This window comes from Hippoglossus hippoglossus, chromosome 22, assembly GCF_009819705.1.
Source record: "Hippoglossus hippoglossus isolate fHipHip1 chromosome 22, fHipHip1.pri, whole genome shotgun sequence".
NCBI classification, from domain to species: Eukaryota; Metazoa; Chordata; class Actinopteri; order Pleuronectiformes; family Pleuronectidae; genus Hippoglossus; species Hippoglossus hippoglossus.
This window is the reverse complement of record NC_047172.1, coordinates 1,810,541-1,837,022: the sequence shown is the minus strand read 5'-3', so window position 1 is coordinate 1,837,022 and position 26,482 is coordinate 1,810,541. Positions and strand designations below refer to the sequence as shown.

At 46.0% G+C, this 26,482-nt stretch overlaps 2 protein-coding genes across 12 annotated transcripts in view; one reads left to right on the top strand and one right to left on the bottom strand.

Annotated features, from left to right (window-relative positions):
- The first annotated feature begins 6,530 nt into the window (after positions 1-6,530).
- Positions 6,531-14,085, top strand: esr2b (estrogen receptor 2b). Of its 7 annotated transcripts, none has more exons than XM_034577464.1 (10): positions 6,531-6,967; positions 7,614-7,807; positions 7,889-8,005; positions 8,244-8,603; positions 8,771-8,909; positions 11,134-11,267; positions 12,801-12,984; positions 13,453-13,547; positions 13,581-13,824; positions 13,916-14,085. In XM_034577464.1, the coding sequence occupies exons 1-10, from the start codon at positions 6,543-6,545 to the stop codon at positions 14,028-14,030; spliced, it is 2,007 nt and encodes a 668-aa protein (XP_034433355.1). In that variant the 5' UTR covers positions 6,531-6,542; the 3' UTR covers positions 14,031-14,085. The 7 variants fall into 7 exon arrangements, with proteins under 7 accessions (XP_034433355.1, XP_034433354.1, XP_034433353.1 ...); XM_034577463.1 differs by having other exon boundaries at positions 13,578-13,824; XM_034577462.1 differs by having other exon boundaries at positions 7,889-8,002; positions 13,453-13,824.
- Positions 14,086-17,365: 3,280 nt separating this feature from the next.
- Positions 17,366-26,482, bottom strand: part of LOC117756702 (nesprin-2-like) — a 40,950-nt gene continuing 31,833 nt past the window's right edge. For 3 of the 5 annotated variants that reach the window (XM_034577398.1, XM_034577403.1, XM_034577402.1), the window contains 16 exons: positions 25,629-25,816; positions 25,314-25,464; positions 24,333-24,515; positions 22,819-22,956; positions 22,470-22,664; positions 22,061-22,364; positions 21,553-21,621; positions 20,830-20,966; positions 20,609-20,741; positions 20,167-20,378; positions 19,746-19,946; positions 19,316-19,444; positions 18,986-19,177; positions 18,821-18,901; positions 18,119-18,168; positions 17,366-17,919 (listed from right to left, as the gene is read on the bottom strand). In XM_034577398.1, the coding sequence (XP_034433289.1) occupies positions 17,703-17,919; positions 18,119-18,168; positions 18,821-18,901; positions 18,986-19,177; positions 19,316-19,444; positions 19,746-19,946; positions 20,167-20,378; positions 20,609-20,741; positions 20,830-20,966; positions 21,553-21,621; positions 22,061-22,364; positions 22,470-22,664; positions 22,819-22,956; positions 24,333-24,515; positions 25,314-25,464; positions 25,629-25,816 (2,580 nt within the window). In that variant the 3' untranslated portion in view covers positions 17,366-17,702. The remainder of the gene's footprint in view (positions 17,920-18,118; positions 18,169-18,820; positions 18,902-18,985; positions 19,178-19,315; positions 19,445-19,745; positions 19,947-20,166; positions 20,379-20,608; positions 20,742-20,829; positions 20,967-21,552; positions 21,622-22,060; positions 22,365-22,469; positions 22,665-22,818; positions 22,957-24,332; positions 24,516-25,313; positions 25,465-25,628; positions 25,817-26,482) is intronic. The other 2 variants (XM_034577400.1, XM_034577401.1) reach the window with 2 other exon arrangements.

Here is a 26,482-nt window from a genome sequence, read left to right as displayed (position 1 = left end):
GACTAAGAGAAGACTAAGTCCAGCCAGCGATTTACGAACTCGAACCTGAATATCACGGCAGAGTATTTACAGAGTATTTACAGTTGGTCCCGATGGGTCGGGTGTCCACACGCTGCACTTTGTTCTGCCGAGCTTCTTGTGTTGTGGTGGAAACTTGATTCCATGAAGCTGAACGGGCTCGTGAAGAGTCCGATATGAAGTCGAGCAGCAAGTTAAGACGCTCGGTTAAACTCCAGTTTCCTCTTTTAACAGTTTTTACGTGTCACCAGAGACCGAACGCCACCTGCCCGCTTTCGATTCAGCCTCACGTGCGGGTGCAGCTTCGGTCGTGCTTGTTTACTGTCGGTACACATGGTGTTTTGTTTACGGTGCCGCACCGAGCCGTCGCCTCATGAGCAGCATGTGCCGTCCTGTGTGCAGATCTGAAGTGGAGTGGAAACCTGGGCTCACGTCCCACAGTCTGTAACACGAGACACGGTCGTGGGGACGGCAGGGGACGGGGGAGAAGACAATATGACAATGGACATGAAGGAAAAATAATCAAGTGATTTTTAACCTTGAAGAAATCTCACCGTGTGTTTTAATTGGAAAAGTTTTGCACTGTCTCAGATATTGATAAAAGTTTTCCTGCTAATTCGTTCACATGAGAAACACGTGGACCTGACATGTGTCTCGGATCGTCATTAATGGAGTTAACGAAGTTTGAGCTTTTTGAGGAAACTCTATAACGTCGACTTATCTCTTATCTCCTTTAATAGAAATCCGTTCATATCGTTTAAAAGAATAAAAAATAACAGCATTATGAGTCTTTATAACATTTAAAAGTTGAATTTCAAGTCTTCTTCAGCTGATGTTCATTTAGAGTCAAACAGACCATAAACCTCTGTATTGGGGGCGTTGATACCGTGTGATTGACAGCTAGTATCGTCAAATGAGTGCAGGTGGGCGTTGTAACTTAGCCCTCAGTCAGGCTCCGCCCCCTGCTCCCCCAAATATGGTCACTTCTGGTTTCAAAGCTGTGGCTCAGCAGAGGAAGTTATGTTTTCACCCCCGGTCCGATTGTTGGTTTGTTGGTTCGTCAGCAGGATGACACAAAAACTACTGAATGGATTTCCACGAAACTTAGTGGTAGGATGAGAAATGGGTCAAGAAAGAACTCACTATATTTTGGGCTGGATCAAAACAAAAGGGCGGATCCATCATTCACTTTTTTGTATATTGTAAAAATATGTTTTTGGTAATTTTCACTGATTTCCCAGAGAATAATTCCTGGAAGTTCTAGTTCGGCATATTTCACCGCGGCCTCCATCTCGCCCAGTATCTTTAATTTATCTGTAAAAAGGTTTCACTGTGATGTAGTGACGTGTAAAAAAATCAAATTCATGGTGTAATATGAAGCTTTAATTCCCAGTGATTAGCGTTGTATCAGTGTGAAGGGAAGAGGAAAGTAAGACTGAAGTCCTGCAGCAGACGGGACGGAGCTGACAGGCAGACGGTGCAGCAGCAGCACCAGTGACAGGCGACAGGTAAAATTACCTCAAATCCCGGCGACGCCGTAATCATCCTGTCGGTTCTGCTGCAGCGTCTCGGCTCCGTCCGGCTCCTCCCGCTCCCGTGAAGCCTGTCGACCTCCTCAATTCACCTCCTTGTCGTCTTTGTGAGGCCGACAGAATGGAGGAGCGCGGGCCGGCTAATGGTTTGGCCGGGGGTCTTTGTGTTCGGGTATGTGCTGCCGGCCGGGAGCCTCGGTCGGAGCCGAGGGGCGTCCGCATCCATTTATACACACGAAGCAAAGAGGTTTTTTAAAAACACAGGCCTGCAAACTGTGCTCTCTGCAGAATGAGGATGTCTTTTCAGTCAGGTCTCACGATGTTCTCTGGGGTTACAGCGTGACAGTGACGTGTTGTTTACAGGACATGTCTGGAGCTCCGCAGCAGATGGAAGTGTGGACGAGTTTCTTTTTTGTGCTTGTGAGGACGTTGAGACTTTGACCTTCTGTCCTCCAGAGGTCACGGAGCTGAGCTTTGTCGTGTGAGAGACGGAGACAGATCCCGTTTATCTGCACACGAATCATGATGTAGTGCTCGTTTGTTTGGACGAGATGTTGAGATTCATGTCTGATAATTGAATAAGTTGAGTTTTCTCCGCAGTATAACATCCAGATTTTGTTTTATAGTTCATTCAACAGTAAGCAACAGTAACTCCGTCAGAGGCTTTTCATGTTTTTGTTCGAGCCTCGGTCGGCCTCACTGCCGTCTGAGCGAGACACACACGCGTCTCCCTGCGTCACCTTGTCACCGTGACGGAGGCTGTGACAGACAAACGCTGCCTTCACGACCCTGGACTTCTCTAAACATCACCTTGAGGAGGAGTTAAACGTCTCAGTCAGTTTTACTTGACTTGTCCCTGTCAGATCTCTGGTTAATGTCCGACCGAGCCGATGAACCATTAGATAAAGAGAAGAAAACACATCAGATACAACGATTCCACGAATATGTTAATTGGAGCCAGATTGATATATTGGTCGATATTTAGAGTCTTGAACAGAGTTTCTTCCACATTTTGACCAGTTGTCTCTTGGACTCAAAGATGCACTGGTTAGATTTCAGAGGCCAAAGGTCAAAGGTCACCTCATGTTATACTTTACCTCACAGTTGGTGTGCAGGTAAAGTTCCTGGTGAGACTTTAACAGGAAACACTGTGATGGATTCAGTTTGGTGAAGTCGGCCTCACCTGCACTGCAAATACATATTGTTGGAGCAACTTAAAAATATTTCTGCTGGTAACAGACAGTTTACATTTAATTTGAAAAGCTTAGTTGATTTGTGTGTGTGTGTTCGATGTGTGTGTTACCCATCGAAGTCATTTTTCAGGTTAGTAAACAACTTTCTTTTTTCAGTGTTTGACAAGTTAACTTCATCAGACTCTCAAAGCCTAGAACATTATTTTATGCAGCATTTGAAATAATGAATCTGCACTTTATTCATAAAAAGCTAAAATTGAGCCGAAGTGAGTGAAATGATCCTAATTGAAGGTTTTTGCAGTTTTTGTAAAATAAGGTCGAAGGAACATGTAAATTCTAATGCAAAAATTATTCCTCATGTGAAATCCAAAACTAATATAACTTTAGATTTCTGTATAAATGAACCAACATTTCCTGAGACTGCAAAACTTTATTTTTGCAACATGCAAACGATTAATTATCTTTAATTGATCGGCTGACAGGAAACGAGAAGGAACCTGACACAATCGTCTACGGTCGAATGTGAATCCTGAACATTGCACTCAGGGTTAGTTTGGTTGTGTTGTAACTATTTGGCTTCAAACCTTTAACATCCTGGCTCACTGGTGGATTTCAACTCGCGTGTTTGTCTGGTAGAGAATCAGAGTCGACCTTAACGCTGAGGAATGGTCATTTTTACAGATCAAATCCGAGCGATGGCAATAATTTCCATTTAATTGCCATTTTGCCTCAGTTACTATCTTCGAGAAACAGTCAAAGTTGAAGCCTTTATAGTCGTTATAATATATTTTCAGTTTGTGTAACTTTAGACAGATGCCATGTATTTTAACAGGGAAGGCAGTGAAATTTCAAAATGTAAAGACAAAGGAAAAACCAAACTGTGAACGGGCTCTCTGGCCCGGCTGCCTGGTTTATAACAGGTTTACTGGCAACGTGAATGAACAACAACAGACAGACTGTGTCCTTTGACCGTTTGTGGCCTGTCTGGTTTACCATGGACGGCTGCCACGAACACCAGTCTGTCCAAAGCTCAACCCTGGGCACGGACGTCCTGACTTCACCGCGGAGTCGCTGGTAAAAGTCGCCCTGCCGAGCCACGAAGCCTGAAGACGTGAGTCACTCTTCTCTGTGTCGTGTCTTGATGTGTTGTGCGTTCGTTTTTTTAGCCCGAGGATGTTTAATGTCAGTGATTAATTAAGTCATCGAGGCGCCGAGAGTTTAATTCTGGCAGAACAGAGAAAATATTCAGCTGTGAAATGTCACCCAGACAGTTTGCAGTTATTTTTACTACATTTATTACTATTACTGTGCATCTTGTGTTCTTCAGGATTCACAGGCCGACCGTATAAAAGCAGAATCCGTCCATGCTGATGCGTCATTGTTTTTTAAACCTTGATCCGCTCGTGTTTAGCGCTCGCGGCTCGATTTTCATGGACACAAAAACATTTTCATTTTGCATATCAGTGGATTCTATCTGAACCTTGTGAGAAGACACAGAAAATTCTTTCCTGTCTTTGGTTTGTGACGTCGACGTTTGGTTTGCGTCTGTTTGAGCTGCAACGACCAGACGGACTTTCACAACTGGACTTCGTTAAATCAATAAATCTAAAGTGCAAAATTCTGTTTATCTTAAAACTACTACTGCCACAACTACTAGGGTTGTATAAAGTGTTCATATAAAAGTAAATGGATCAAATTTAGATAAAAGTTTATTACTTCCTCGAACCTGCTGCTGTTTGAGTGAGTTGGTAAAATCAAGGATAGGGTGAAACTGGAAAAACTGCTTTTTTGCCACTAGGGGGCAGAAGAACTCCAACAAGCTGAGGGAGCCACAGTCTTGACACATTATCGACGTATATGACGTTGTATAGAATAAATGTGTAAATCTAATGAGTCCTAAACCACCGCAGCTTTGTCTTACACCCCCTAGTGATCAAAAGAGCACGATGCAGCTTTGAAGGTTCTGGAGTTTCGAGAGGAGGCGTCACTCTGGATTCATGACTGTTTTCCAGACTTTGATTTTCTGGTCAAAGCCGCTTCTCCAAATCCTGCAGAACCAAAACTCTGTCGTTTTATCTTTCAAAGGACAAATCAAAGGTGAAGTTCATCACTCAAAAATACAAACTGGGACACGTTCCGTTGTCCCTGCGTTTACGGTACAACAAGCCGATGTGTTTAACATCAACACACGATGGACAAGAGATATCTGGGTCACTCGCATTCATCTGGAACGCCTCTAATCACCTGATCGAGCCGGTCACAGGTTCAACGTACGAGCTGCTCGTCCTGTTCACTCGTGTGGGGACATAATCGATCTGTGCACAATGACACCGTCCACATTCAGGTCAAAAGTCTGCTTTTCTTCTCAGCTGTGTTTATTCTGTTTGAAGTGACACAGTTATGAGGAACACGGTTTGTATGTAACTACGAATAAGGGTGAATTGTTTTGAAAAAGGCCACTTCGACCTGACCTGTGCGAAAAAACATGTGTTTATTGTTGACGCGATTGACCTCCAGCTGTTTGCTGTGTCCTGTCCGGTCCTTCCTCACTTCACAACCAGTCATAACCTCTAAAGAGAATCTGTATCTCTGCTTTTCCAGCTGCCGCCATGACTCCCTCCGGGTCCACGCCACGTAAAGAAGTAATGTCACCTCTGGTCAGGGCTTTGGACCGATCTCTACATGCATTTATTTGTTCTTTGGTCTTTTCAGGGTCCATATCTCTCGTGAACATGCCCACAAAGGCCCAGTTTCTCTACCAGGTGTCTAAGCCCATTCTTCTCTTTTGTGGATTTCTTCCTGCAGGTTGAGTTTCTCCCTGAAAGTAAAGCAGCTTAATTATCTTGAAGTCTTTTAAGATGGAGATGAAGATTGTTCCAGCGTCACTATAACAAGCTGGACTGTTGCTCTCGAGAAGGAGCTGAGCCAGAAGACAAAGGTCTTGATTGACCAGCTGATCCACGTTCTGACCATAACCTACGACAGCTGATATATATCGATGTATGTCTCAGTCTCACTCAGGAGGATCTGGAGGAAGCTGCCGGAGAGAGCGATCTCTGGTCAGACTTGTAATGCGACCCCTCACCGGATAAGTGGCAGAAAATTGATGCATTGATTTTCTGTCCGTGGAACAAATGTTCATAGATTAAACTGCTGATAAAACAGAAAGCAGGAGTGTTTCTGACATATTACAGCAGGTTCTTGTCTCGGGGTTGAATCCACCAGCAACGTGCAGCGCTTCAAACACAACCTAAGACCCTGAGATATCTGGGGCCCCTGTTGTTCTGATACCTGCATGAGAAGCTCCTGAGTTCCTACAGTGTGTCTGGAATTGTTCCCCACACGTGTTGTCCTCTGTCCTCTGATCGTGATTCACTCAATACAAACCCCATTATCTTGTGTTCTGTGGTTTCTCGAGGGTCCTTGAATACTAGAAACACTGATTCCTGGAAATTCACAATGAGCTGCACTGAGTCACAACAGCTCAACACTGGGCGACAATCTGATGCAGTGTAGACGACATTAAGGAAAAACGATAAGAAAAAGGAAATTCTAATTTTTAACGTCAAGTGAAAAGTGTTTTTAAAGTCTTTCCACAACGTTTCTTTAAAACTGTAAAATGTCACTTTTGATGCGTCATCAATGAAGCAGAAAAGGTTTGGACTCTGTTGTCATGGTTTTACTCATCGCAGTATTTGTGTCCCTCTGCTGCAGGACTTGTCTGCAGATGAAGATGCAGTAGAGGAAGCGGCTTCGTCTTCACCCTCACGGTCGACACCCCCGGTCAGTTCCCCCTGACATGGCCTCCTCCCCTGAGCTGGACACCGACCATTTACCGCTGCTCCAGCTGCAGGAGGTGGACTCCAGTAAAACGTCCGAGAGGCCGAGCTCCCCGGTGTTCCTGCCCGCCGTGTACAGCCCTCCGCTGGGCATGGACAACCACACCATCTGCATTCCCTCTCCGTACGCAGAGAGTGGCCACGACTACAACCACGGACCCCTGACGTTCTACAGCCAGCCTGTGCTGAGCTACGCCAGACCGCCCATCCCCGAGAGCCAGGCGTCTCTGTGCGCCCCCCTCAGCCCCTCGGCCTTCTGGCCCTCCCACGGTCACACCAACGTGCCTTCACTGACTCTGCGCTGCCCTCAGCCGCTCGTCTACAACGAACCGAGCCCACACGGACCCTGGCTGGAGCCCAAGGCCCACGGCATCAACTCCAGCAGGTGGGATTACTGACACTGACCCGTGGATGGAAGTAAAACACAGGTTTAATCTGAAAGGTTGTTCTTTACTCTGATTGACGGGTATAATAATATCTTAAATGGTAGTTGAATAGACCAGAGGACCTTAAACGATGCTGATTCTACTAACTCGTGTCTGAATGGTTGGTCTGTGGTGATGCTGGTTGCAGCTGTTCACCTGTTTATTCACAGATTAGTGACGCTCGACTCATTTCACACAACCCGAGAGAATCAGTCGTCGTGATCGAGTTGATTCAGAGTTTATTAGTATTGACACTTCACTTCCTTGGGCCCTTAACAATACAAACGGCAAGTGAAGCCGATGAGATGAAGTCTTCTCCAGATACGATTTGCACAGACAGACAGACAATCTGGGATTATTGGATAGATAATAATCTGATTGTATAATGGTTGTACACTTACAGTCATTGGAATCTTCTCCCTGTTAGAATTCCTTATTCCACTGTCAGTTTTCTGATGCAGTTCTCAACTTGTCTGAAATGCGGTTGTGGAGACATGTGCAGCATCACGCTGCCTGTTGGCGACTGATAGCAGGTGAATGACGGCTCAAATCCAAATGTCAAGTTGTCCCCGTCTCTGTTCTCAGAGTCTGTGTTTCTTATTGCAGCTCCATCATCAGCTGTAACAAGCTGCTGGGGACCCGAGTAGAAGAGGGGGGGGCGAACTCCTCGTCGTGCTCGTCTGCGGGGGGGAAAGCCGACATGCACTTCTGCGCCGTGTGCCACGACTACGCCTCGGGATACCACTACGGCGTGTGGTCCTGCGAGGGCTGCAAGGCCTTTTTCAAGAGGAGCATCCAGGGTACGAGCTCCTCCTCTCCGTCCCATCACTGATCCCTTCGTCTCCTCCATCCATCAAATAACTCTTCTCTTTCTTTATCAGGACACAACGACTACATCTGTCCGGCCACAAACCAGTGCACTATCGACAAGAACCGGCGTAAAAGCTGCCAGGCCTGCCGTCTACGGAAATGCTACGAAGTGGGCATGATGAAATGTGGTAGGCCCTCACTCGCTTCTCCACCAAGTGGGATCATGGGAGTTGTAGTCTTCATTGCAGTCATCTTCTCAGAAGTCAGAGATTTGTGATTGGGATGATTCTGGATATGACGGGTTATGACTCCATTGACTCCACCAAATTAAATGGACATTGGAGCTGCCAGTGTTTTGTGCTATCTGTGTTTTCTCAGTTTATAAAACATATGGAATCATCTGTTTGTTTTGTTGTCTCTCTCCAGGTGTGAGACGTGAGCGCTGCAGCTATCGGGGACCTCGACATCGCCGTGGCGGACCTCAGCCTCGGGATCCAACGGGCCGGGCTTTGGTCCGGGTGGGGCTCGGCCCTCGAGCTCAGCGGCACCTCCACATGGAGACGCCTCTCGCCCCCTTCGCCCCGCTGCCTCAGGCGACCCACGTGCACCACTCGGCCATGAGCCCGGAGGAGTTCATCTCCCGCATCATGGAGGCAGAGCCTCCGGAGATCTACCTCATGGAGGATATGAAGAAGCCCTTCACCGAGGCCAGCATGATGATGTCCCTCACCAACCTGGCAGACAAGGAGCTGGTGCTCATGATCAGCTGGGCCAAGAAGATCCCTGGTGAGATCAGAGCCGTCAACACAGTGTATAAAATAAGGAAAACGCTCTGAGGTTGTACTTTTATCCTTTAGATTGTTTTTTTTCAGATTTTTTTATTGAAACATAATGTAGAAAACATTTTTGTTCCATGTATGTTCACCTTCCATGTTCCTGTGTGTGCTCCTCAGGGTTTTTAGAGCTGAGTCTTACAGATCAGATCCACCTGCTGAAGTGCTGCTGGCTGGAGATTCTGATGCTGGGCCTGATGTGGAGGTCGGTGGATCATCCTGGAAAACTCATCTTCTCTCCGGACTTCAAACTCAACAGGTGAGAAAGAGACACAAATCACAGACATAACCCCCCGAACAATGTCTGTCTGTTAAACCGTCTGTTGCCTCGGATCTTCTCTTTCGTATTGGGAGGAGGGAAAGTGAAAGAAAAAGTCGTCTGTGAGTCTCTAACATATCTGGATTCATCAGATAAAGAATTATTCTCCTCGAGCAGAGTCCTGAAAACACATTTAAAGGAACAAATTGAAAACCTTGTGAACTTTGGAGGATGTCCACAGAACTGGGTCCAGACTTTCTCCAGAGTTTGTCTTCATTCTGCTGTGGAGATCACGTGTTTACAGAACATCCTCACCGGTGTCAGCTCGTATCACAGAAAGCTCTCGAACCTCTTTTTCATCCTGAGATGATTTGACTTGTTGTTTTTGTGTCCATGCCCGCTCGCTCGCTGGGAGTCCTCCTGATAATTCTCACCTTTTACCATTCTCCTTTTACTCCGGACTGGCAGGAGAAACTCTGCAGAATCTAACTTCAGGAGATTATCCAGAGTTCGATGCAGCTATAATGTGGAAAGAAACGTCAAAATAAAATGGCTAATAAATGTACGGTGTGCACCAGACCGCAGCCGCCGCTCCGCCCCTCTTCTCTGGGTGGAGATAAAACGTCGGCAGCTTCTGTTGCTTCTCACACTGGATGAAGGAGAACTCCTGAGTCTCGTGTTATTCCTGTGATGGTGGTGACGGTGTAATCTTCCCACATTGTTCCACCGTGATGAGCTGATTTCACACAATAAACAGGGAGTTCACTCAGACCTTGAGCGGTGAAGATAGGGGAAGCGTCATATCTGTGACTCTTCCTCACCTCCGGCTCGTTCTACTGCCAAAAATCTTTTATCACTCGCTGTTCTCCACCACTTCGACCTTCAACTTTGGCCAGACGACGCTCGGCTCTGTCTGGCGAAGCCGCTTCACCCTTTGTATTCATCGCGGTAAAACAGGCGGTAATTAAGGTGGCACTTTAACAGCACTTTGTGTTTCCTCCTGTAATTAGTCGGCAGCAGCAGCAGCAGCAGCTCACGAAGCATTAAGGTGAATCGTGTTCTCTGTGGAGTCCGAGGGGCGGAGGAGCTCAGATTCACATGAGTGGGTTAGAGCTGTTGTTTGTTCAGCTCGTAGACGTGTTTGTACGAACATATCAAACATCTACGAACATCTACGAACACAGGTGACGTGCGATCACTTATATCTGTGTTCTATACAGATCTTTATACTTAGAAACTTATTGTTGTACAGTTCAGTTGTACAAGAGCGAGTGGATGTTGCAATGCAGCTAAATGTGCGTGAGCATCTTTAACACTCTTTACCTCAACTTGCTTTGTGTAAATTTAAATGTCAAAGTTCATCAAACTTCAAACTCACCTGGTTCCCATGAGATAACCCACTTTTTTTGTTGAAAAACACCCTTTATCATAGTGTTAAATACAGTTTATATCACATCCCTCCACAGAGTGTCAAGAAAATCTGTTCAACAATGTTTGCTTAACCATGTTGACGAACAAACGTCCGAACGAACAAACAAACGGACAAGCATACAAATAAGCAAACAAACAAATAAGCAAACAAGCGGTACATTTTTAACAAATACATAGTTTCTATATTAAATAAAGGATCAGTAGTTTCCTACAAACAGCTGCTCACTGTGGCTTTTAGCAAGCGTCACTACAACCGGAGGAAACTCAGCGTTTGTTCTCTTCACAGCAACACGTCTGTGCTCGTGGGAGTCGGAGTAAACAACTGTGTGTAAATTCGTATGAGGGAGAAACTGATGATCTGCTGGTTCCACCTTTCCTTCACCACGGAAACTGTCACTATAGACTTACATGACCTCGGTGTGTTTTCACAACACAGCCTTATTTTTCACGCTGGACTCGTTTCTGTCGCGGTCGCCTGTTCTCCTCCGACCTCAGGGGGAAAACATCACGGATGCAAATCGCCTTTTCACTTCGTTCTCCTCCGTCAGGACACAGCGTCACATCGTCTTTCACCGTCAACACACTCATTTCATCGTTTCCTGTGTCACAGAGTGAATTAACTGAAGTTCATGTTTTCTTCTTCCAGCCAATAAACACTTAGATGTTGTGAATATTAGGAATCAGAGAGAGGATGGTTCCGTTTATTTGATTTATTAGTTTATTTAGCATCTTGGATGAAGCAGCAGATTGTGTTTTCAGTTGTGTCTTTGTGTTTGTGTGTGTGTGTGTGCAGGGAGGAGGGTCAGTGTGTGGAGGGCATCATGGAGATCTTCGATATGCTGCTGGCCGCCACGTCTCGGTTTCGCGAGCTGAAGCTTCAGAGGGAAGAGTACGTCTGCCTGAAGGCCATGATCCTCCTCAACTCCAGTGAGTGGGAACTAAACCATTTCACAACAGAGACAACACCCGTCACACGGGTTCATTCTACACGACGCAAATCTGAACAAAAAACTAAACTGGATTCAAGATTCAAAGATCTTTACTGTCATTATACTTCTCTCTCTAGTCAAGATACTTGTGTATAAAAGTGTAAGAATGTAGAGAAATATAAGCACGAAAAACAACAAGTAAATAACATAGAGAGAACAGAACAAGGCCAATTTACAAACAGTGCAAAATGGTTCAAATATCAGTATTTAAAAATGTGGTTTTCTTACTTTCATCCCCAAAAGGTGACATGACAACCTTGAAACTCCTGAAATATGATTATAAAGTATAAATATAGATTATCTCTGTCAAGGAGGTTATGTTTTCACCCCTGTCCATTTGTTTTGTTTTTTTGTTTTGTTGGTTTATAAGCAAGATTATGCAAAACAGATGAGCATGAAACTGTGGTGGGAGGAAGTGGAAGGGGTCAGAGAAGAAGATCGGGATCAGGATTTTAAATTTATCAACTTTCACTGATTTCCCAGTGAATAATTCAGAAATCAGGACTGAGATCTGTGCGTGTGTGAGGGCTGCTGCAGCCTGGCTGAGTTTGGTTCTTGCTGGAGGTCCGAGCACTTTGGTTATATCATTTATTTATTTTCACTGTTGTGTTGAATCCTGTTTGTTTGTCCGTGTGTTAATCTGTCAGTGAGATAATCCGGAAAACCCCACTGGACTAAAATCTGGTGCAAAGTTCAGCCACAGTCCGAGGAACAACTGTGACGACACAGTTTATAAAGCTGAGAGCGTTTTTTACTCTTGCAGCCTAAAATCTGTTTATTAATATCTACTAAAGTTTAAATTTGAGCAGTTTGTGCTAAATAAAGTTGTAATTATGTGAAACCCAAAAATCTATAATCATATTTAATGGCTGAGAGACTGAAGGGAAATATCACAACGTATTTCCTGTTCGTCAAATCACTGATTCAAAGGAACTCACCTGCTCTCAGCAATTTGAGCTTTTCTACAACTTCACAGATTTAAGGTTCAGAGACAGGTTCCGTGGATCACAACAGACATTTCACAACTTAACCTCCTTTTGATGCTGCAGGTCACAGTGTCCCAGCAGGGACGTCTGAGTTCCTCCCCAACACACACACACACACACACACACACACACACACACACACACACACACACACACACTGTTGACTCTGCTCCACTGCAGCTGGGGTGAAAAAAAAAAGAACAAATTGTGCAAGAAGTGAAATCGAGTCTGAAAAAGTCAAATGAGCAGAAAAGGAATTTTTTTTATATTTACGATTTTGGACGGGTTGGACGTCCTGGTGGTGGGTGGACAGCTTTGATTTACTGCTCCTCCCCTCTACCGCCCCCTGGTGTTCCATGTGCAACCTCCATCACAATGCCGTGCAGGGTCTGTGAGGAGTTGGTGGCCAGATGTTTGTTACAGACGTTCCTGGAGTCATAGCTCAGCTCCTGGGAGGACGACTCAGTGTGGGCTGTCTGTTTCAGATCTGTGTACGAGTTCCCCTCAGACCGCCGAGGAGCTGGAGAGCAGGAACAAGCTGCTGCGGCTGCTGGACTCGGTGATCGATGCTCTGGTCTGGGCCATTTCCAAGCTGGGGCTGTCGACCCAGCAGAAGACGCTGCGCCTCGGACACCTCACCATGCTGCTGTCACACATCCGCCACGTCAGGTAACGACGGGGAAGCAGCAGATCTTTGAAATCTGTTCGTGTTCTGGGATCTCAGAGTCTCAGAAACGCTGGGGTGTGAAACAGGTTCATGTTACAGATGTTTAAACACCTCAAATCTGATTGATTTATATTTCTTGGATGATACATTTCAGGTAAAGTGACTTTTCAAAGAACCGGTTGCCTCATGAAACATGTTCGTTGCCTCTTGAACATAATATCTGTCTTTAGGGGATTTCTTTTAAATGTTGACCAGTCGTCACTTGAACTCAAAGATGAACTGATTAGATTTCAGAGGTCAAAGGTCAGGGTGACCTCTTCCTCTGGTCTGCAGCGTTTGAGAAAATCCAAAGAAAGACAGATGAACAGATTTAGATTTACAAGTAAAAGTACTGCATTCAAATTTTGTATGTTACTAAATGTATTTAAAATGTCTTCTAATAGATAACCAGATCTTTCTCCTCTCTACAGTAACAAAGGCATGGACCACCTCTCCACCATGAAGAGGAAGAACGTGGTGCTGGTGTACGACCTCCTTCTGGAAATGTTGGACGCCAACACATCAGGCAGCAGCAGCGGCGGCGGCAGCAGCAGCAGCAGCAGCAGCAGCAGCAGCAGCAGCCAGATGTCGTCCTCCCCGAGCTCGGACATTTACTCTGAGCAGCAGCAGTACCCTGCACCTCCGTCTCACCTGCAGCCCGGCTCGGACCTGACCGACCACGCCGCCGAGCCTCCACACAGACCATCCGACGACCCGAACCTGGACAGACACCTGCAGGCCGTGCCGTTCCAGTCCACACCTCCACCTCAGAGTCTGGTCGGGACCCACATGGAGAGCAACGAGTAAGTTCATGGAGGAAACTGCTGAGTATGTTCATCTGGTCCAGACGAGTCACTTCACTGAATTCACCTCTGGTTTTGTCTCTGCTCCCAGTTACATCCACCCAGACCAGTGGTCGCTGGACGCTTGTGACGGCGGCTCCTGCGTGGATCCTGCCGACTGCAGCATCTTCGATCAGGTTATTCTGGGATCCACGTTGGAGGGATGACGGGACAGAAAAGACACTGAACTGTAACAGCTCTCCATCCCCCAAAAAGAAACAAACAAAACACACAAAAAAAACATGAAAACACAAAGTGCTGTTGTGAGGTAAAAGCTTTTTTTAGTTTTTCTCTCGTTGAGATGTTTTTAGTCCTTAGGAGAAAAAAAAAAAGGTCTTTCTTGATCGAATGTATATTTTGCGTGCGTTAGATATTTCCTGTGAATGTGCACTACAGCCGACGTTCCCGAGGACGCGGCTGCTGAACCGCTGCCAGTCAGTTTGTGCTCTTTTTGATAAACAGTATTTGTACCTCCTTTTTCACCTCGGTGTCACAGAACAAGCCATTGAACCATCTGACGTGCACCGTGCACGTCGTCCACACGTTTCCATGAGGAGTGTCAGTCGTGTCTCCTCCTCCTTCACTACTTCTCTGTGTTTGGTGTTTGAATCGGTGCCTGTTCAGGATTTTTCTACTCTCTGTCGTGGCCTTTTAAAGAAATGACTGTTAAAATAGCTTTTTCTGCTCGTCTGGTTTAACGAAGGTCGAGGTTATTCCACATCTCGTGGCACAGCTCTGATGTGTTTGGCACCAACAAAATTTAGGCTGTACCTAAAATGTAAAGTTATAAACCTTAAAGCAACACTATGTAACTTCTGAGCAACAGCGCCCCCTGCAGAGAGAAAATGAGTGGTGAGTGCAGCTCTGGCGCTTGATATTACCCATGATCCTCTGCTTCCTGACCCAGAAGAGCTGCTGCTGCAAAAAATCCACCAAACTCTGTTTAGAATTCTTCATGTTTCAAAGTTTCCTGCTGAATATTGGAGATAAACTCTGGTTGTTAATAACTTCTGAGTGTTTTGAACTGATCTCGGTTCAGCTTCACTCTTCAGCTGCAGCTGGTTGTGACAGTTGAAGCTGTGACTCTCGGCCACTTCTTCTCTCAGGAGATGGAACCCGCTCACCAGAGTTCCACAGTGTTGCTTTAACAAACAGGAGTCGTCGTGTTCTTTGCTGTAATTCATGAATCTTCCTCGGTGAATGAGACGGAAGGAAAAAGCTGAGTGTGAGCGTCTGTCCTGCTCGTCCTGTCGTCCTTGGCTCTGTCGTCTTTGGCTTCACGTCCTTCAACAATTTGTCTCTTCACGCATGTGAAACCTCCTGTTTGGATTCTGTTTGCTGTGGTTTCCTTTGGATTATTTTTCCACGTTCAGCCAAACAAACTGAGAAGCTGTAACTGTTCCATGAAGATGCTTTTTGGACCAACAATCATGAGCGGTGCCACTTTTCTTCAGCTTTAGCGCCAGATTATCCGCTGGCGACAGACATGTGCACTATTCCCTCTGTCCTGGTGTCGTTGTTGTACATGCATGAACCCACACAAATGTTTCTCTTGACAGTTTGGACACAACACACACATCCATCTCCTGGATCTTGATGTTTCTGGTTCCTTTTCTGTGTCGACTCCAGCGATACAGTGAACACACGCCAGCGAATCATGGCAAACACAGTTTATTGTCAATCAATAACAACAATCTATACATCCCATAAATAAGTGTTCACAAAATAAATCAAACTTTACACACGTTCCTCTCGTTTGTCTGTGTCGTGTTTGGTCGTCTGAGCCGAGCACGAGAGATTATTTACAAATTAGGATTAAAAGTTTCAAATCAAACGACACAAAATCCTCTGATATTCATATTAACGTTGAAAATGAGCAACATGAATGATTGTGCATGTTCACGGCTACATTCAACAAAGAATCGCTTACATTCACCTCCTGCTCAGAGTTCAGGTAAATTCCACAAGTTCAACACCAACAACAACAACATGTGTTTCTGAGACAAGTATTTGTGTGTTAACGTATTTAATGTTTAATTCCTGGTTTTACTTCCCGGGCTGACATGGAGGATTCTGGGTGGGTTTTCTTTGGAACGTGTGACGCTCATGTGATATTAAAATCACACCAGGGCTGCACGATATCAGGAAAACATGCGATAACGTTGTTGAACGTTGCGATGACGATACGAGTATACGTTGTTCTAGTCTTTCTGCTTTGCACAGCTAAGGGCCTAGGCAGACACTGAAAATGAAAAGCGTTATTTCCATTCCAACAACATTGGTTTGTTGGACGCAGAGACCACAAGGTTGTTGTTTGGGCCGTGAAAAGTTATATTCTTACCGGCTCCTCTCTGACTCTGAGCCAAACCCAGTGAGCCGCCATCTCCTCCAGCTCCAGATACTTTGACCAACTTTACAAATTCGGTTGTGATGTGTCCTGTCCATAGACAGACAGACAGACAGACAGAGAGACAGAGAGACAGAACGAGAAAGAGACAGAAAGAGAGTGAGAAAGAGACAAATCAAGACAGAGAGACACAGAGCGAGAGAGAGGGAGACAGAGAGAGAGAGACAAAGCGAGAGAGAGGGACAGAGAGAGAGAGAGACAAAGCGAGAGAGAGGGACAGAGAGAGAGAGCGCGAGAAAGACACAGATCGTGAGAAAGTAACCAGCGTGAGTGTTTGAGTTTGTGCTCCGTCACCGTTCCCTCCGGTTGTGAGTCTGTAATAAAGAAGCTACGTAATTCTTTAATCTCTAATTTATAATCTGGGGTGGGGCTCCATCTGATTGGTCAAATATATTGACGGATGCAGCGTGTAAGGCACATTTTTTTTTATCACAGTTCACGCAGTCTTTCACGATATGTATCTTTTCGATATATCGTGCAGCGCTAGTTTTCACAAGGTCTCAAAAGGTATAATGTTTGCTTAAAGAACTTGATTAGTTAACACGACTGATTTATCGTGGTTGTGTTTCAGTTGGTGTTTCTGCCCCCTTGTGGTCAAACGTTGCTGAACGCAGCTTTAATCTGAAACACGTTCGGCTCTCGACTTTTATGACCATTTACAATAAAATATGTCCTCGTTTTTTTTACATTGTGTGTTTGTGGCACTCGAACTATTTGAACTTTATATTAATCTCAAACACTTATTCGTACACAAAGCAATAATTTGCGTTATCTCTGTATCTGAAGTTTGCGGTTATATACAAAACCCATGAAAGGTACATCGTTATCTGACGTGTTGGCTACAGAAAGGCTTCAGTGCAGAAGAGTCACTGCCATCGTTTAGCTTTTTAAAAGCTCCGATGTTGAAAACGTTTAAATCTCACGACCTCTTTTCACTTCTGTACAAAAATGTGCTTCCAGCAAGTTTCTGCCTTCTGTGAAAAATCAGTAGAAATAGCTGCAGTGGTAGAAAACGGCGAGTGAACTTCTCAGCTTCCGGATGCTTTGGTAACAACTGCTCTTTATCCTTCAAACTCCAGACGGCTGGGCACGTACAAAATATAAATATCAAAATAAATCTTCAGGTACTTGTTTTTGTGTGTTTGAGACGTTCAGTGGGGACGTGACGAATCTCCATATAAAAACCACACTGCTTTGAAACAGACCAGTAACATGGCTTCGTTTTGAAGAACTGTAGCGTTGCACAGATAATAAATATACGATTTTTAAATACACCAATAAAATTTAGAGTCAAATAAAAAACATATCGAGGCCTTCAGACATGAAGCTGGTGGGTTTTTGTGGGACAGTGTCTCTGAAGTGTCTGTTCTGGATTTCAACCTGAACCGGGGGGGGTGGTTGTCTTTCACGCCTGCCGTGGTCGCGGCGGTGCTCATGTGGGCGGGGGGCCGTTGGTGTAGCGCAGCATCGGGTAGAAGGAGCGGGCGAAGTTGTTGGACAGGGTGCAGCTGTAGTCGTCCTCGGACAGAGGAACCAGACAGGCCAGAACCAGCAGCAGCAGGAAGAGCAGGTGCAGGGGGAAGGCGGCCCGAAGGACCCGGAGGAAGAAGGGTCGGCGTGGGGGGGGATCCCTCCGCTCCTCCCTGCACGTGGACAACACAGGTTTACTTTAGTTTAAACTGGTGTCGACGGCTGTAAACCAAACCCTGATCCCCAAAGTGGTAATAATATGTCATGTAAATCATTCACAACTATCTCCATGGTAAAGAAGTGCAGGAGGAACGTGGGAATGTTCTTAAAACTTAAAAACCTTTAAACTAATTTACAAAAACTCAAAACAGACGTTACCTTCTGGCTGCTGTTCGTCCGACTGCAGCCGCCGGGCGACGAGCGTCCGACTGAAACAAACACGTCAGAGACGTTAATCACTTCAGTTCATCTTTAAAACAACGGAAACATGAGTTCATAGATATTTAATCAGAGGGAAACTTCAGGGTTGTTAAGTGTTTTTCAGTTTTTAATAATTGTTGCTGTTGAAAAACAAATAGTGAATCAAGATTCAAGAGTTTATTGTCATATGCACAACGATAACATTAAGCAGTCGCTTGCAATGAAGTGCTTGGGTCACAGGCTCTCTTATAACAATGCTCAATCAAAATTTTAAATTTAAAATAAAATATACATATCTAAAATATATATATACACCTAAAGAAAAAAAGAAAAACAATAGTGCAAATATGCTAAGGAATCATCAGTGACCTTGTTTTCCCCGGCTCACCGAGAGGACAGTGAGACATCAAACACAAACTTTGAAAAAGACAAATCTTCATTGTAGATTAAATAAAATAAAAACATTAGTTAAACATCTGTATTTTAATTATTTGCACAAACTTTTATAAACACTTTATGTATAACCATAAAATAATAAGTGTGACTCATGTATGTTCTGTTTTGTAAATGCTCTGTGTGTGTCCGTGTGTGTGTGTGTGTGTGTGTGTGTGTGTGTGTGTGTGTCTGTGTGTGTGTCTGTGTGTCTGTGTGTGTGTGTACCTTGTGCAGCAGCAGGTCAGAGCTCAGTGTTCCCAGGCCGATACTGTCCATCTCAGAAGTGGCAGAGCAGGTTTCCTGAGGTTAAACAAACAGAGCGTCAGATAAAAAGATATATATATATATATATATAAAAACTACATCGTGCAAACCAATAAATAAGCGCACCAGTCGTCCCTGCAGCATGTGCAGGTCAGCGGCCGCCTGTCGCAGCAGGAGCTGCAGCTTGTTGCCGATGACGTGGACCTTCTCTTTGGCCTCCAGGCTGTCGTGTCCGGTGGCCTCCAGGAGGAGCTGAGCCGAGATCTCCTGCAGCGAGGTCACCTGCCGCTGACGGCCGCGCAGTTCCTCCTGCAGGTCCTGCAGCAAGGGGGCGACACAGCAGAGGGTTCGATACTCAGAGTTCAGTACGAAGACGAGACAAAGACCAAGTCCTGGATTAAAACTGACTAAAAATAAATGAATAGATATTGATTTAAAATGAATTGATGCGTTTACCATCAGGGCGTCTCTGCGCTGCAGCAGCACGGAGCGGGAGGTCGACAGGTCGCTGACGTTCACGGCGTGGAGTCTGTTCTCGGCCTGAGACAACCACAGCAACAGAGAGTGCAGCGTCTCCTGGAACTCCTGAAGGTCACACAAGGTCAGAGGTCAGAGGATCGTTCACAGTCACATTTCAAATATATTTAACTCCTATTTTATTAGTTTCATTAGAAACTCGAGAGTCTCACACGTTTATATTTTCAATGTTTATCAAGGTCCCATCATTTCCAAAGATTCACTGAATCACAGGATGTTTAGAACAGTGCAGCATCTAGTTTAGCTATTTCTTAAATATGCAGGATTTAGTTTTGAAGCTCTTCACTCAGCTCGTACAAAGTTTCACAAAAACACAAAGACACACAAACTACAGCGTGGTGTGTCTGACCTGACACTGCATGAGCGCGGCGTGCAGCCTCCTCTCCCAGCTCTCCAGCCCGCCGCACGCCTGCGTCCAGCTGAGGTTGGCGGCGCTCAGAGCTTCCTGCAGCTCCTGCAGCTCGGCGCTGTCGCCGCGCAGGAAGTGGCGACTGTTCAGGTTGACGGAGATCATCGGACACTTGTAGCTGTTGAAGCTCCTCTGCATCTCCTGAGCCAAAGACCGGGGGGGAACTTCAGTGTTGATACAGATGTGATAAAATGTTTTTATACTAAAACCTCAATAAATGTCTTGTTTTATACTATAGATATATATATAAATACACATTTTTATTTCCCTCTTCTGTTGAATAATGATCTGATGATTCTGAACGGTCCATTCTGAGGTTTTGTCTGGAACCTGCCGACACAAACGCCGTTACCGTGGTTACCTTCAGCTTCCTGATGTTGACCTCGATGTCTCGGATGCTGGTGGACGGTGCGATGCGCTGCAGCCTCCCCAGCTCCGGCAGCACCCTGCCCAGCCAGGAAGTGACATCGCAGAGGTCAGAGTTCAGCTTCTGCCACTGCTCCAGGTCCTGCTTGATGCCCGTCTCCCTGCTGAGCCTCTGAGCCTGAAGCAGCTCCCAGCGCTCGATCACACCTGCAGACAAACGGTTTATATCAAGCCGGGATTGAGTGAACGACTCAGAGGACTGATATCTGAGTAGGTTGTTGCAGCTCAACTGTATTTACAGGGACAGTTGGGCCTGAGACCTGAGGGACATTCTAGTTGATAATGAGACGTTTACAGTCCCATCACTATCTGTAGGACTCATCCTGCACCGGTTTAAGTCTCCACAGATTCAAACAGAGTGACGCCTCTCTCCGTACCCGTGCTGGTGTGTTTGTCGGCCATGCTGCCCGTCAGACCCGCCTCCTCCAGCTCCTCCTCCTCGTCGTTCAGGATCAGCTTCACTCTCTTCACGCAGTCGATGCTGCCGCTGCACTCCGACATCAGCTTCGCCTGAGGAACGCACAAACGTAACCTCAACACACTGAGAAACAAACCTTATCATCCTGGGGGGGTTTCTGACGTGTGTGTGTGTTCTTACGTAGCCCTGCGGGTGGTAGGGGGTACTGCTGGTGTGTGTCGGGGACGAGCTCAGGCCTCGGATGATTTCTCTGGGAACTCGTTTCCTGTCGGGGGAGCGGGGCTGGTGCCAGCTGGGGGGGTCGGTCACCGACTTGACTGAAGAGAGAGAACGAAGAGAGACGAAGGTGAAAGAATGAGAAAGACACAAAGAGTCAAAACAGGTTCAACAGTAAGAAAACTGAGGAGTAACTGAGTTTAAATCACTGAAGTGTCAGAACACAGGGAATTAACGTCCTCATTGGTGTGTGTGTGTGTGTGTGTGTGTGTGTGTGTGTGTGTGTCTGTGTGTCTGTGTGTCTGTGTGTGTGTGTGTAACGTTTTCTCTTCTGACTCCTATTGGATGAATTTGTTGAGAAAACCTTAAAACACAACAAATGGAAGAAACCATTTACGTTTCATTTGTTTCTAAAGATCCTGCAGAGACAAACTTTCTGTTTTGACACATGCATGAAACTCAGGTGTCTGTGAATCACATGCAAACGACACGTCAACCGTCCACATGCAGAGAAACGTGGAGTCATCACATCATGCAGGACTCGTGATGTTCGAAACGTGAGGTTGAAAAACAAAAAGGTGAACGATGAGTCACGTCTGTAACTTCAGACACAGATAAAACAGGAAGTGGGGTAACAGCTGGATGCAGCAGCATGCAGCAGGGCGGGGGGGGGGGGGGGTTTCGTACCCGAGGCTGCGTTCACCGCTCTGACGGTGGCTTTAACAAACGCCTCTGAGCTCTCTGCGACCTTCACATCTGCAGGAGAGAGCGGAGGTCAACGTGTCGCACAGCTGCTCTGTAAGGGGGCGGAGCTGTGCACGAGTCATGAGGCTGATTCAGGAACATGAGGAACGTTAACGGGGGAAAGTTTCAACTGGTGGGAGCGCGTTTTTTACCAGATATGAGACTTTCACACACTTCATCCAGTATCTGCGTTAATATTTGCTGCTATGAAAACTTATTTTAGTTCTGCAGAAAAGATGCGGATTCAAGTTTACTTATTATTTGAACAATATGTTTTTCCTGCTTCAGGTTCTCTCTGTTTTCTGTTTTCTGTGTATGAAGATAAACTAAAACTGAAGGTTTCTCATGTGGAAGGAAAATACAGTAAAACCCTGTTTGTGTTGGACAAATATTAAGTTATAGTCATTAGATTTTAAATAATGGCGGCAGACTTCTCTTCTGATGTCGTTACCTGACAGCGCGCTGAAGAAGGTGGCGTCCTCGTCGTCCTCGTGCGACGAGGACCCCCCCACGTCCACGGTGTGGTCCCACTCCAGCGGGATGGAGTCCACGCTGACGGGCGTCTCTCTTCCCGACCGCTCCAGAGGAGGAGCCACCAGGTGACACATGGCCTGGCGTCCCGCTGAGACGCCGCCCGCCGCTGGGGCTTCCTCTTCCTTCTTCCTCGTTTCTCCCCACGAGGTCCCGTTGGTCAGATCGGTCGAGTCTTCCAGGTCCGAGTCCCGGTCCGACAGCTCCCTCTCCTCCTCCAGCACCTGTGAAGGATAACCGATGATCAGCAAAAAGGCATCAACACATGTCTTCATTGGAGGAGCAGGAGGAGCAGGAGGAGCAGGAGGAGCGAGGGCCTCGGTACTGACCGGGCGTCTGTTGACCAGGCGGTGGTGGAATCGGGCCACTCGTCCAAACACCTCCTGGCAGTAGGAGTGCAGCTCCTCCAGCTCGTCCTCGATCAGCACGGCGTCCAGAGGAGCGCTCTTCTGGATCAGGTTCTCCCCGAACACGATGAGGGCGTCGATTTTATTGGTGTTGAGGGTGATTTCCTGCTGGAAGCCCTGCGGAGCCACGCAACACACGCCGTCGTTAACACGGTCCAGGAGAAGAGGAATTTAAAGCTGCACGTTTAAATATAAAACTCAAAAGGAGAACAGCGTGATTTACTGTACGTTTCAAACACTTTTGTAATAATCAGAGTGGAACAGGACTGACGTTGAGTTGTCTCATCTTGTCCTCGACGTCGCTCTCGGAGAAATGCTCCACGTTGGTGAGCTGGAGGTCCATCTCCGTCAGCCAGACCAGGATCGCCTCTCGGGTTCCCTCGAAGTCTTCTCTCTGAGACGTGAAGTGCTGCGGAGACACCAGAGGGCACCATTTAAAAACTGGTCACAGATCGTAGTTCTGATCAGAGCCCGACCGATGTGGATCTTTTGGATTCCTAAGACGTTGTTATCCAATCCCTATCAATGTAAGGCAGAAGTTAAAATTAATATAAAATCTATTCTGCATTTTTTATTCTGTAAAATAAAACTTTTTATATCCAGGAACATAAATGTTGATAAATGATCGTCCAACAGATAACGAGTTCTGGCTCTAATCAAAAATAATTATATGTTTAAATATTTATTGAAAGTAAATATTGTTTTACGATTAAAATTTATATTTAAAGTGTAAAACAAAATGAATCGTTAACTTTTAGATTCCAACAGGGAAAAGTGTGTAGTGTAAACTTGTCCTATTTTTAATTGATGTGTATTTGTTATCATTTATTTCTGCACTTTATCGTGTCATCACCAACAAATGTCAACTTAACAAAACTAAAATGAAAAGTCAAATTGTTCGTAGATAGTCTGAACATTTATGACAAAGATGATTTAAAATATTTAGTGAAGCTCTTAATTCAAAGTAAATGTGATATTTTACACGCTGCTGCTGAGCTGTAAATATAAATAAAGTAGATGATAAACATGTAAATTAAATGATTTACTGATTCACAGATTTCACTGTGTTGACTCTGCTGTGATCCACAGATGTGAGTGTGGTTCACAGGCAGCGAGCGGCCGGAGGTCAACCAGCACCAATCAGGTGAATTCTTAGATCACACGCCGTCTTTATATAGCAACAGAAACACCCCCCATCTGCTCGCCGCCACATGCCGTGACGGGAACAGCTTCCTGCCGACGTGACGCCTCGTGCCTCGTCACCGCCTGAGAGGTGACCCAAATCCCGGCGGCTTAGGGCGGAGCTGAGAGCAGGGAGACGCTGCGGGGATCAGCCGGGGCGGTCAGAGACGTGTTGATGTTTGATTCCTCTCCGTCACGTGCTCTTACTTTTCATTTTCATCGTCTAAAACAGAGAACGGCTTTCTCTGCTGTGACGTGTGCAGTTTGTCGTCTTGCTGGTGTTTTAGAAGTTTCCTTCGTGGTTTTACTGGCTGCGTAAACGTTATTAAATCTTTTAACCGTGAGGGGAAATTCTCACACAATGTCACACAACTCCCAAAGAGCAAAACTGTTGAGGCCCCGGTTTGGCCCACGGGGGCTTAAGGTGGTCCGGCCCACACACCACCTGGAATGATGCCAGATCTGGACCACAAGTGAGCCACAGCAGAACCGCATATCAACCAAAGGTGCCAACATGGCCCACTTTAGGTTCACATCCATTTTGTTCGGGCCAGATGTGCCGCATCACTGCCAGAAGTGGCCCACATCTGTATGCTGTCTCACCTTGAGTCTGCGGAGCACGGCGGCCACCCTCCTCTGCAGACTGTCCCACCGCTGGTTCCCCTCGTGCACCAGGACCTTGAGCTTGCTGGCGGCGTCGGTTCGATTCTCCCGAGCCAGACGGCGGTACTGTTTGTTGACGAGCTCCAGCTGAGTCAAGCGCTCGTGAACCTGCCGCTGGAACGCCTGAGAGGGAACAACACAATACAATACGTAAAGACACAAACAACACAACAAAAACAATGGAGATTTAAATCGTAAATTAAACCTTATTAAGTATTTTTAAAGTTATGAAGTCATTACTTTTTTTATTGATGTGTTATTTCCCTTGTAAATTCCTATTAGATTAAATATGAGATTTTATCAAATCGTGTAAATGTGTCTTGTATAATTGATTCATTAATTGATTAATTGATTTACACAGACACAATAACTATAAACTCCAAGAGGAGTCAAGCCTGGATTAAATTAGAACAAGCATCATCTTTCTTTTAATATCTATATATTAAAGTCAATATATAGTCACACAATATATAACACAACACATATAAGCAGACAACAGGCTGCAGCTGCTCTCAGGATTAAAACCTTTTCCAGTCACTTTATGGATTTGAACCCTCGACTGGTTTCCTAGTGATGATGCTCCCACAGCTCCCACAGCTCCCACAGCTCCCACCACGTGTCACTGAAGCCGCCGCTGTATGTGGGTCAGCGGCGTCATCATGATGAAACGTGTCAGGGAATCAACACCATCTACTCTGTTGCTGTGGAGACGAGGGAATCCCGGCAGAGTCCAGATTACCGGACGCTAATCTGGGTTTCTAATCCAGAGTGACACATCAAAGGTGCCAGGAGACACCTGAACCTGACAGCTCCCTCACACAGCGACACACAGAGACTGAGATCCAGAATCCATCTTCATCCTTCGAGGGAAAAAACGCTCCAGAGTTCTGCCAAAAGAACAATAAATATTTCTCTGCTGACCTCGAACTTCTTGAGCTCCTCCTTGGCGCTGGTGTAGAGGACGCCGGCCGAGTCGGGGTCGGCGGCGGTGAACTCGGCACTCTTCAGCCAGTCTTCAAAGCGAGAGTAGTCGTCCAGGAACTTACACCAGAGGCGCCAGGTTTCCTCGATCCTGACAAGAGTCATTTCACAAAGTTAAAGCCTCAAGCGTCACATCCATTCCTGTCAATCTGATCTAATCCATCCATCACTGTTTTCATCTTGCTGCATATTTCAACCTGCACATCTGCTTCTCACTTCAGCAGAACATCCTTCCAACCTCCTGCAGCTGCTCACCTCATCCTCCTCTCCATGGACGTGGCGCAGATGTTCCTCCAGCGCCGGTCCAGGCTCCGGGTGGTCTGCTGGATGGAGTCGTTCTCCGAGTCGGTGCCGCAGGCGTCGGCATCGTGGAGCAGGACGTCGCACAGCGTCAGCACCGACGTCACGCTCTCCGTGTGCTGCTCGATGTCCCGCTGCAGGTCCTGCAGGACGGACACAAGAGGTCAGGATCCTACAATACTGTCAAACTGTTGATTGACACCATCGTCCAACACGATGATGCACAGAGGAAAATGGGGAAGAACTTAAAGCAGTAGAAGATTAAAATGAATTAATAACAAGTTGCATTTTGACAGTTACAGTAGAATATGTAATTTGTCGTACACTAATCGCTGAGTCGCTTACACAGAATAAAAGTTATTGTCTTGCAGATAAATTGTGCAAACTGTTAACACAACTATGAAATTGGGTCACAGCTCAGTTTTAACACGCTCCACACTGGATTGTGATTCCTCTGATGTCCCTCTGAGGACTGACGCCACTTTCGTCGTTTTTCCCGCTTGTTCGAAGTTACCACTCTCTGTGTTGCCATGGCGACGTGTGAAAGTCCATTTGAGCTGTCCCTCATCCACTAATGGAGCGAGCTGCAGCCTTTCTTTCCTCTAAAATACAGAAGTCCCGTCTCTTTCAGTTCTCTCCACAACAAGGTTTTCTGTCTGTTATTTCTGTCTTCAGACGTGTGTCCTTCCTCCTCCTCCTCGCCCACTGTCCAAATTCAGACGGGAAATAAAATCCAATCGTCCAATTTGTCTGACGGATCCTCTCCAGATCAAGACTTGTTTTAAAAGTCTGCTCACTCAGACGTGACC